This window comes from Chiloscyllium plagiosum, chromosome 10, assembly GCF_004010195.1.
Source record: "Chiloscyllium plagiosum isolate BGI_BamShark_2017 chromosome 10, ASM401019v2, whole genome shotgun sequence".
NCBI classification, from domain to species: Eukaryota; Metazoa; Chordata; class Chondrichthyes; order Orectolobiformes; family Hemiscylliidae; genus Chiloscyllium; species Chiloscyllium plagiosum.
The window spans coordinates 25,759,798-25,771,905 of NC_057719.1; the positions used below are offsets into that span (position 1 = coordinate 25,759,798).

Consider the following 12,108-nt stretch of genomic DNA (forward strand, 5'->3'; position numbering starts at 1 on the left):
AAGGATGTTGCCAGGGTTGGAGGATTTGAGCTATGGGAAGAGGCTGAACAGGCTGGGGCTATTTTCCCTGGAGCGGAGGCTGAGGGGTGACCTTATAGAGGTTTACAAAATTATGAGGGGCATGGATAGGGTAAATAGCCAAAGTCTTTTCCCTGGGGTGGGGGGGTTCAGAACTAGAGGGCATAGGTTTAGGGTGAGAAGGGAAAGATATCAAAGAGACCTAAGGGGCAACTTTTTCATGCAGAGGGTGGTACGTGTATGGAATGAGCTGCCAGAGGAAGTGTTGGAGGCTGGTACAATTGCAACATACTGTACATCTCTATGAATCTATCTGCAGTCCTCACTTATGCCTAAGTTGAAGGAGTCGCAAGTGATTCTCTGTCTCACCTGGAAGGACTGTTTTGAGCCCTGGGTGGAGGTGAAGGGGGTGGTGTACTGGCAAGTTTTACCCTTTCTGTCATCCAGACAGCTCTCCACCACATCTCCTCCATTCCCTGCTCCACTGCTCTAAATGCCCCCCACCTCTAAACAAAATAAAGACAGAGTCCCACTTGCCCTCACCAACCACCCCACCAGTCTCCGCATCCAACGTATTATCCTTAAATATTTCTGCCAACTCCAACTAGACCTGACCACCAAGAACATCTTCTCCTTCCCACCCCTCTCTGCCTTCCCACCCCTCTTTGCCAATCCTTGGTTCAGGATTAGAATGGTGCTGAAAAACACAGCAGGTCAGGCACCATCCGAGGAGCAGGAAAATTGACGTATCGGCAAAAGCCCTTCATCAGGATCAGCTCTTCCTAATGAAGGACCTTTGCCCGTAACATCGATTTTTCTGCTCCTCGGATGCTACATGGCATGATGTGCCTTTCCAGCACCACTCTAATCTTGACTCTAATCTCCAGCATCTGCAGTACCCACTTTAACCCAATCTTTGGTTCACGCCACTCTCCCCACTGACTCCCCTGAATCCCACGAACCTACCCCGCAACTGGAAAAGATGCAAAACCTGCCGATACACCACCTCCCTCACCTCCATCCAGGGCCCCAAACAGAGATTCGCCTGCCTCTCCTCCAATCTAGTTTACTGTATCTGGTACTCCCAATGTGATCTTCCCTACACAGGGGAGACCAAACATAAATTAAGGAAACAGTTTGGCGAGAATCTCAGTCAGGCCCACAGGGGCTGACCTGACCTCCCAGTCACTGTCCATTTTAACTTCCCTTCTCACTCCCTCTCCGACATGACCACCCTCGGCCTTCTCCATTGCCACAGTGAATCACACCACAATTTAAAGGAGCAAGGCCTCACCTTCCGCCTGGGCAGCTGACAGCCCAAAGGACTCAACATTGAGTTCTCCAATTTCAAATAACCTCCCTTCCCATCTCCGACTCCCTTTCCAGCCCCAGCCCCTTCCCCTCCCTTCCATTACTTTGATAGACCCTTCCTTCCAGCTACTAACCAGATTCATTCCTCCCATTGACCAACTAGGTCATACCTTCTATCTGTGTTCACCTATCACTAACTCAGCAACCTCCCCTTCCCCACCCAAAACCCTCTCCCAACTGCCCCCCATTATCTGCAGTTCCCCTTACACCAACTCCCACTCCTGAAGAAGGGTTACACCCAAAATGTTGACTTCTCCACCTCCTGATGCTGCCTGGTTTGCTGTATTCTTCCAGCCTCCTGTTTCTGAACCTTGGGTTAAGGCATTTAACATGCTTGCCTTCATTGCTCAGATCTGTGAGTATAGAGTTGGAATGTCATGTTGAGGTTGGTGATGCCTCTTCTGGAGTACTGTGTGCAGTTCTGGTCGCCCTCCTGTAGGAAGGGGGTATTATTATATTGGAGAGGGTTCAGAAAAGATTGCTGAGAATGGAGGGCTTGAATTATAAAAATAGGCTGGGACTTTTTTCACTGGAGCATAGAAGTTAGGAGTGACCTTATAGAGGTTTGTAATATCAAGAGGGGCATAGATAAGGTGAGTAGGTCTTGTGAGTAGGTTTCCTGATGAAGGGCTTTTGCCCGAAATGTCGATTTTGCTGCTCGTCGGATGCTGCCTGAATTGCTGTGCTCTTCCAGCACCACTGATCCAGAATCTGGTTTCCAGCATCTGCAGTCATTGTTTTTACCTGAGTAGGTCTTGTCCCTAGCATGGGAGAATGCAAAATTAGGGGACCTATTTTCAAAGTGAGAGGAGAAAGCTTTAAAAGAACGTGAGGGGCAACTTTTTTATACAGAGAATGGTTTGTGTGTGGAACGAAATGCCAGAGGAAGTAACGGGAGAAGGCACAGTAACAACATTTAAAAGATATTTGGATAAACATGAATAGGAAAGGTTTGGAAGAATATGGGCCAAATGCAGCAAGTCAGATCAGTTTAGTTTGGGAACATGATCGATGTGGACTAGTTGGACTGAAGGATCTGTTTCTGTGCTGTATGGCTCTATGTAAATAATCGTATTAAGAATACAGGTACAGCAGGCAGTGAAGAAAGCTAATGGCATGCTAGCCTTCATAGCAAGACGAATTAAGTATAGGAGCAAAGAAGTCCTTCTGCAGCTGTACAGGGCCCTGGTGAGACTGCACCTGGAATTTTGTGTGCAGTTTTGGTTTCCAACTTTGAGGAAGGACATTCTGGCTATTGAGGGAGGGCAGCGTAGGTTCACGAGGTCAATTCCCAGAATGGCGGGACTATCATATGTTGAAAGATTGGAGTGACTGGGCTTGTCTTTACTTGAGTTTAGAAGGATGAGAGGGGATCTGATTGAATTGTATAAGATTATTAAAGGACTGGACCCTCTGGACGCAGGAAGTATGTTTCCACTGATGGATGAGTCCAGAGCCAGAGGACACAGTTTAAAAATAAAGGGTAGGCCATTTAGAACAGAGTTGAGGGGAAATTTCTTCACCTAGAGAGTGGTGGATATATGAAATGCTCTGCCCCAGAAGGCAGTCGAGACCACATCTCTGGATACTTTCAAGAAATAGATGGATAGATCTCTTAAAGATAAGGGCGGCACGATGGTACAGTGGTTAGCACTGCTGCCTCACAGCGCCAGAGACCCGGGTTCAATTCCCACCTCAGGCGACTGACTGTGTGGAGTTTGCACATTCTCCCCGTGTCTGCGTGGGTTTCCTCCGGGTGCTCCGGTTTCCTCCCACAGTCCAAAAATGTGCAGGTCAGGTGAATTGGCCATGCTAAATTGCCCGTAGTGTTAGGTAAAGGGTAAATGTAGGTGTATGGGTGGGTTGCGCTTCGGCGGGTTGGTGTGGGCTTGTTGGCCCGAAGGGCCTGTTTCCACACTGTAATCTAATCTAATCTAATAGTGGAATCAAGGGCTATAGGGATAAGGCAGGAACAGGATACTGACTGTGGATGATCAACCATGATCATAATGAATGGTGGTGCTGGCTCGAAGGGCCGAATGGCTTATTCTTACACCTATTGTCTATTCATATCACGGAGTATTTTTTGCTAATACCCAATCATACAATTGTAATACTGTATTTCTAAAAGTAAGGAGTCACCAAGATTTCAGGGAATAAGACTGATGCTGCTGCTGCTGCTGCACTATTGTTAGACTGATATTGGATCTTTCACATCAATTACAGTCCACCAGCTGGTAATGCAGTTACCCACCAGAGCCATTTATTTAACTCGGACAGACAGAGCAGTAAAACACTGAACACAGCAGTGTTCACCACAAGCAAAAGGCAAATGCGTCAGTGAAGCATGCAAACTGCCCCCATGCAATGATGTCCACTTTGATCACTTTTACTGGCTTGGCAATTTATTCATTATAGAGAAAAGTTGAAGAAGTATTTAAATTGCTGGCTCCTAACATGTTCTCTGTCGGTGCTTGGGTTAGCTGCCGCTTGGAGGAGCCATTTAGGCTGTTCGAAGAATAATCTTAAATGATAAGTGAACGGGATCGAGCGTTTGCAACAAAATACCGAACAAGGTAAAAAGGAATTTCCAAAAGAACGACCACTTTCAAATAGTTTAGACAACACAATCTGACCCACTGGCATAGCTGACCCAGAGACTTAAAAAAAATCCAAGTCTAATCCACAAAGGGTCTGACTTCAAACCTTCCGCTAAAGACTGTAATGAGTGAACGAAACTTTAGTCAAATAAAAGTTGAAATCTAAACATTTCCTCTTTGTGTTTTTTTATAGCTCGATGGGGAGTGAATGTTTTTAATAGGAGTAGCCCCCACCCACTGCTCGGACTTGACCTGACCACAGCGGCTGAAACACACTTACCCCGGGCGGCTCCCGGTGGAGTATTTCCGTGACTTTTTCTTTCCTGGTGTTGAGTTGAAGCCACACTGGACAAGTCCTGATGAGTTTATCCGGAATGCTGATGCCTGGAAACGGCGAAGGGACAGTGGCGGTGGCAGGCTGTCCACATTCATCTTTCGCCCCTAGCAGTGAACTAAAGGGACACAGAACATAACCTGGCTGCATTATAGATAAGAGTTAGAATTTACGTGGCAATGGGACCGGCCACACTAATAACAATGTTGACAGATTATTTGACACAACAGTACGAGTGAAGTCAGACTTTGCAAAGTTGAATTTGCATGTTAATGCACAAACTTGTGAAGTGCATTAGGAGAAAGCTCCTGGGATAGTAAGATGCTTTGTTTTGTTAAAATAAAAAACCCTGAGCAATAACCAGTCTGTTCAATGTTAAGCTACATACCCTGGCCTGTCTCCAGTTTCCACTTCTTGTCCAGATGTTCTCTCCATCATCGCTTCGCTCGATCAGCCCCACTGTGCAGACCCATTTAAAGAAATATGCTGACTTCAGCACTGTCGTTTCCAAACTGAGCAATAACTCCACATTTTAGTAAGAAGAATAACGCACTTTGCCTCTCAGTCAGAAAGATGGCGTTGGATTGAGCAGACTTTGAACACTAATAGACGTAGAAATGCAGGAAGGCGTGCGCTGTGGGTTTTCTCTCTCTGACTTCCTGTATTGTGTGAACAAACGGGGGGGGATCTGAGGAAGAGGCAGCTCGAAATGGTCAAGCTTTCAGTATCACTAACTCAAAGCTTTCCCTGCCTTGGAATTTTACACGGTGTGTGGGAGGAGCACTGACATCATCTGGCAAGTTGTGGAGCCAAATCCACTTCAAATCTGGCCGAAGCGCTCCAAGTTAAATAAGTAAATGTCTTATTTTTGTTTGCAGATGTGGCTGCATTGCTTTGACTATTCTGGTGCCTTTAAGGGTGAGTAAGCTCTTTATCCACCCGCCCCCTTCCCCACCCTCACACTCCAAACAGAGCTTTTCCTAAATAAGACCAGACGGTTCCCTACACTTATAGCATGTTCCAATCAAACCTAGGCAGTGGAAGTCTGTAAAGTTTTGCAACTGCTTACTTTGATTCAGCGGCGCAGAAAGGAGAGCTGCATCAGCGCATTTCCCAAGAACAAACCCAAACAAAGTTTATGTGGGGAGACAAAAGGTTTTCAAAACATGTTAGAAGATAAAAATGATCGGCTACAAAATATTCTGAGCAGAAAGAATGTGATTTACTTGAAAAATAGTTCAGACCTTTTGGCGTCTTGGGTGATGGAAACGAAGTATCCTTTGCACAAACAGCTCAAGGCAACATCTGTTTCCAGAACTAAGCAAGCTGAATTCCTTAAATGCTGTGCTACAGAAATGACTGACTTCCATTTCTTATATTGTTAAACCTCAACAGCTTAGACATAAATAAAGGAACTGATTTAAAGCTTCTCTTTAAAGAAACGAATCACTCTAATTTTTGATCACTGATTGAATATTCATTTTTATGATTCATTATTTTTATTCACTACCTGCAAAGTTAAGTTTAAAATTCCGAGCATATTTTATGCCCGACTTCAAATTGATTTTTGACAGTAACTGCAGTTTTAAAGTTCAGAAATAGCCTTTTTCTCTCCACGGCTACCTCAGTGCTAGGGACCCGGGTTCAATTCCAGCCTCAGGTGGCTGCCTGTGTGGAGTTTGCACAATCTCCCCATGCCCGCGTGGGTTTGCTCAGATGTGCAGGTCAGGTGAATTGGCTGGGCTAAATTGCCTGTAGGGATGTGTAGGTTAGGTGCATTAGTTAGGGGCCAATATAGGAGTGGGTCAGGGTGGGTAACTCTTCAGAGGGTTGGTGTTGGGCCAAAGGGCCTGTTTCCACAATGCAGGGGTTCAAATTCTTCTTAAAATCAGTATTGATCACACAAGAAAGATTTTCGGCTGTAACTATGCTTTCAAATCAAAACTAAATCAATTCTGTCGTGAACTGGAGCTCCAACCCTCACATCAGTGGTCAAGAACATAGAAAAAGGACCCTTAACCCATTGTGTTCTTGCTGGCCAAAAACAAGCTCCTAGGTATTCAAATCCCATTTTCCAGCACTTAGCCAATATCCTTGTATGCCTTGGCATCATAAGTGCACATCCAAATACTACCAGCATCTTATGAGGGTTTCTGCCTCTATCACCCTTACAGCAGTGAGGCAGATTCCCACAGTCCTGGAGAGAAAAAAAAGTTTTTCTTCATATCTCCTCTAAACCTTCTACCCTTTAATTCAAACCCCTGCTCCCTGGCCATTCATCTCTCCAACAAGGAATCATAACTTAATACATCTCCATCATGTCCCCTCTCAATCTCCTTTGCTGTAAGGAAAATAATCCCAGTCTATAAAATCTCTCTTCAGAACTGAATCTCTCCGGCCCAAGCAACATCCTAGTAAATCTGCTCTGCACCCTCTCTAGTACTGTCACATCTCCTATAATGTGAAGTCCAGAGCTGCATCTAATACAATTTACCTGTGGTGTAAATAACATTTATACAAGTCCAGAATAAGCTCGCTACTCTATGTCTCAACTAATAAAGGAAAGTATATGATGTGCCTTCTTAACCACTTTATCCGCCTGTCTGGATACCTTAAGGGACTGGTGTACATGCACAACAAGGTTCCTCTGATCTTCGGTGCTTCCCAAACTGTACTGTTTATCATGTATTCCGTTAGGAGAAAGTGAGGACTGCAGATGCTGGAGATCAGAGCTGAAAAATGTGTTGCTGGAAAAGTGCAGCAGGAAGGGCTTATGCCCGAAACATCGATTCTCCTGCTCCTTGGATGCTGCCTGACCTGCTGCGCTTTTCCAGCAACATATGTTTCAGCTCATGCATTCCGTTGCCATGTTTGTTTTGCCCAAATGCATCATCTCACGCTTTTTCGTTTGCCACTGATCAGCCCATCTGACCAGCTTTTGTCCACGACGGTCAAAATCTCTAACATCACTTGGTCTGACCTGTGTCATTTGTATGCGTGGACAGTGCCATTTGTGCGAAAAGGATGCACATTTTCCATCTGTCACCTGGACCTTTATATGGGCTTGAACATTTTTAATTAACCTGTTCAGATATATTATAACACAACTCTGTTGTATGTGGGACTTAAACCTGGTCCTTCTGGCCCAGAGGTATGGATGCTACCACTACACCACCAGAGCTCTATCCCTTTGAGCCACCTTGTTATAGAACAGACGATTATAGAAACAAACTGCATTTAATGGAGATGAAAATTGGGCAGTTTCTGTATTAAGCATCAAGCCATTTTTGTATTCAGAAGGTAAGTTGAGCAATTATCTTGACACAAATCTTGCTAATGAACAGGATAAGTAATCTATACCTCAGCTTGATGGTGAAAAAAATACACCATTGAATGATCAACACATTCTTTTCAGTGACTTTTGTTTCTAGTCAAAGTTCTGTTTTTACTGCAATGAGTCACACAGTCACAGTTAAAAGAGGAAAGATGAATTCTGTGTAGCTTTTAATTCTGAATATACATTGGCTCATTGGTCTGTGGGAGAGAGTGCAGACTGCAGATGTTGGAGATCAGAATCAAAGAATGTGTTGCTGGAAAAGCACAGCAGGTCAGGCAGCGTCTGAGGAGCAGGAGAATCGATGTTTCGTGCATGAGCCCTCCCTACTCATTGGTCTGTGGCAGGAAAACAGCCCATTAGTTTTCCAGCGTGGATTAGTAACTTGCCCTGCAGGTGGTTTGGAAGCGGGGAGGAGGGGGTCATTTCTTTAGTTTGTGGGATGTGGGCATCACTGTCAAGGCTGGCATTTGCTGCCATCTCTACTGCTCCCTATTGCTGGGGAGAACAGCCAGTAGTAGCTTAGGTATTTTCTAATCAGCCTGTTCAGAGATGTTAATACACACTTCAGGAGCAGGTGGGACCTGAACGCAGGCCTTCTGTACTACAAGAGCACTCTCTCAGAGTTAAGAGTGTGGTGCTGGAAAAGCACAGAGGTTAGGCAGCATCCGAGGAGCAGGAGAGTCATATCACAAATGGGCACTAGCTACGAGTGGTTGAAAGCCATATGGATGGCTGATTTCACCAGGGAACAAAACCAGGTCGAAACAGTCAGAGGACTGAGCTGAAGACTTTTTTTAGAATAATGTATGCGAAGTGAACCACCAAACTGTGACAACATTGCCACAGAGCTGAGAGGATAGAGCAGACTTCCTGTAGGTGTGCTGCTTTGATGCCAAGTGTGACGTCCTCAGCCATCTATCTATCTTCTGTGGAATATGTAGCAAGATCTGCAATGCAAGATCCCGAATCAGCAGCTTTGACTGAAGGTCAAATAGAATCAAAACATTATAGAGTTTTTACAGAATGGAAAGAGTCTATTTGCCCATCATGTCATCAAGTATCCATCTATTTTAATGGCATTTTCCAGCACGTGGCTTGTCGTCTTGTATGCTATGGCATTTTAAATGCTCATCTGAGTAGTCTTTAAATTTCTTGAGGGTCCTTGCCTCTACCACCCTTTAAAAAAGTGAGTTCCAGGTATCCACAATCTCTGAAGCAATTTATTTTTTTCAAATTCCCTTTGAATCTCCTGCTCCTTCCCTTAAACCCATATGCACTGGCTATTGGCCCCTCTACTAAGAGTAAATAAAGGTTTCTCCCTATCTGCCCTGTTTATGCTACTCAAAACTCTGCACACATCAGTCAGACAGTCAGATCTCCCATCAGTATTCTTGGCTTGAAGGAAAATGACCCCAATCCATCTAGTTTTAACCACTTATCTACCTGTCCTGCTGCCTTGAAGGGATCTATGGACATGCATTCCAAGATCCCTCAATCTTCTGCATTTCCTACATCCTGTCATTCAACTTGTACTTCCCTACCTTGTTCGTCCTCCAAAATGCAAGATTTCTGATGAAGGGCTCATGCCCAAAAACTTGATTCTCCTGCTCCTTGGATGCTGCCTGACTTGCTGTGCTTTTCCAATTCCACACTCTCGACTCTGAGCTCCAGCATCTGCAGTCCTCATTTTCGCTTCCCAAAATGCATCACTCATACTCATCAGAATTAAATTCCATTTGACATTCTACAGGCCATCTGCTCAACCCATCTACATCATTCTGCAGTCTAAGGCTTACCTCCTCACTATTTACCACATCACCAATTTTTGTGTCATCTGTAAATTTATTGATCATACCTCCTACATTCATGTCTTGATCATTAATGTACACAAGAAACTGCAAGGGATCTAGCACCAAACCCTGTCGTACACCACAAGACACAAGCCATCCAGATAGAAAAACATCCTTCAACATTCCCTCTAATAAGGAAATTTTGGATCCAATTTGCCAAATTGCCCTGGATCTCAAGGGCTGTTAGATTCTGAAACAGTCTGCTATGCAAACCTTGTCAAAACTCTTAATGACAGCTAAATAGACCATAATCAACTGGCAGAAAGAAAAAGAGATCATCTGCAGTCCCCTCGTTCTCCTCTGTATAGAATATCTCAGGTACATGGCCCTCATCTACACACCTAGTGATCTACTCAAGGAATTCATCAAATTTGTTTGACATGATCTCCCTCTCAAAAAGCCATGTTGACTATCCTTGATTAATCCTCTTAGAATGTTTCCCTACCACAGATATCAGACTCATTACCCTAATTTCCTGGTTAATCTCTGCCACCCTTCTTGAAATGGCACCACATTGGTTGTCCTTCAGTTCTCTGGCAACCCTCGTGCGGTCAGAGAGGATTGAAAAGCTAATATCAGAGCCCCTGCAATTTCTGTTCCAGACGGTCAATTGGTACAATTGACAGGCTCCTCCAAAAGGTTCATGAGATGTAGATAACGACTAGAGGGCACAGATTGAAAGTTATTGATTCAAGGATTGAAGTGGAGATATGAACAGGTTTTTTTTTATTCAGAGAGTGGTATTGGTCACTTATTGTCATCTGCGTCATTAATACCTTTGGTGGATATCTATCAATCTAAAAGTCTCCCTCTGCTCTGCAACTCTGTTTAGCACAATTTAATTTGCAGAAATATTCTTCAGTGCAGTTTCCATTTCAGAGCACCAGCCTGCCTTTAGAAAGGAGAGGCTGAATGTACTACGTAGTTTGTGAGCAATGCTTTTGCACTTCCCTCCAGAGCACAAAGGCAACTGACAATGTTAAGAAGTAGGAAGGAGCTTGAAATTGACAGAAAAATTAAACATTGTAGGAATAACTTTGCATAGTCCCACAACAATGGCCGTCTTTCCCTCCGCCAACCCCCAAACTTCCCCTTATTTTCTATGGGTGGAGTCAAGAGTAGCTTTATTTGTCATTTCCACCAAATACAACACATACAGTAAAAACGAGACACCGTTCCTCCAGGACCAAGGTGCTACACGGACAGCACAAACTACACGATCATGCACAGGGCAGCATAAAGTGCATAAGAAGTGCAAATTGCACATGACAGCACAGTAATTCCTGACATGTCAAGACAATAGGCACAGTGGTGTACAAATTACAGTGTAATAAATGAATAAATTAATAAAGCATTGTTCTAGCAGCAATTCGGAGCCATGCAAAGAGTTTCAGATGGAATAGAGTGTGACCATATAGTGTTAAGCAGCCTGATGGCCCAGGGAAAGAAACAATTGCACAGTCTGGCCGTGAGAGACCGAATGCTGATATCTTCTGCCAGATGGCAGGAGGGAGAAGGGTTTGAGTGAGGGGGGTGTCGGGTCTTCCACAATGTTCTTAGCCTTTCGGATGCAGTGTGTGGTGTAAATATCTGTAATGGCAGACAGACCAATGGCAAGTTAGTCAACGAGATGTCTAACAAGCATTAATCCTCTTGCACTAGTTAACTCAATACTTATTAGTGTGAATTGGCCATGCTAAATTGCCTGTAGTGTTAGGTGAAGGGGTAAATGTAGGAGAACGGGTCTGGGTGGGTTACGCTTCGGCGGGTCGGTGTGGACTTGTTGGGCCGAAGGGCCTGTTTCCACACTAAGTAATCTAATCTAATCAATACTTATTAGTAAGAATCTCACTACACTGCCTGTGAAAAGCATGAATAATGACATGAGATGATCTTGACATTTAGATGGGCATCATCCGAATTCTTGTCTGATTTAAAAGACATCTGGAAGGGTTCAGTGAGGGAAATGCTGGCAAATGGACTAGATTAGGTTATGACATCTGGTCGGCATGGACAAGTTGGACTGAAGGGTTTGTTTCCATGCTGTACATCTCTATGACTCTAAATAAGAACACGCAAACGATACAAAAAAGCTGATAAATCTCAATCAATGCTGCAATGAATATATTTTTAAGTTGTCTACACAAGTGATATAAATACTTATGTGTCTCTGGATGTTCACTGTACAATCACTGTTTCCATGGTATCATTTCAGGTGAATTAATTGAGGGGGGTATAAAACCTTAAGATTGGATGAGTTGGTGGCAGATGTGAAGATAAAAATCTATGACCCACGTTAATCTAATGTCTATACTGTTGTCAGGAGGCAGGCGAGTGAGGTGTTGCTCCTACAGTTCACATTGAGCCTCACTTATTTCCTGTTGCAGCATGAGGCCGAAATGTTGGCAGGGCAGCACAATGGTGTTCATTGGCAGGCAATTTGAAGCTTGGGTTCTGAGCTTTCTGTCCAGACTTCTGAGGTGGGAGCCTTCATAACGAATGAAGGCCATCCAGCAAACCAAACAGGCAACAGTGGAATGAATCATTGCAGAAACCACACCTCCATGGATAGCCATGACTGGAGGTGTTGGTCTGGGG

At 44.2% G+C, this 12,108-nt stretch overlaps 1 protein-coding gene across 1 annotated transcript in view; it reads right to left on the reverse strand.

The window, feature by feature from the left end:
• Positions 1 to 5,424, reverse strand: part of rin3 (Ras and Rab interactor 3) — a 115,259-nt gene extending 109,835 nt beyond the window's left edge. Inside the window, exons 1-2 of the mRNA XM_043697207.1 lie at positions 4,712 to 5,424; positions 4,270 to 4,441 (exon numbers count right to left, since the gene is read on the reverse strand). Of these exons, the coding sequence (XP_043553142.1) occupies positions 4,270 to 4,441; positions 4,712 to 4,761 (222 nt within the window). The 5' untranslated portion in view covers positions 4,762 to 5,424. The remainder of the gene's footprint in view (positions 1 to 4,269; positions 4,442 to 4,711) is intronic.
• Between the last annotated feature and the right edge of the window lie 6,684 nt (positions 5,425 to 12,108).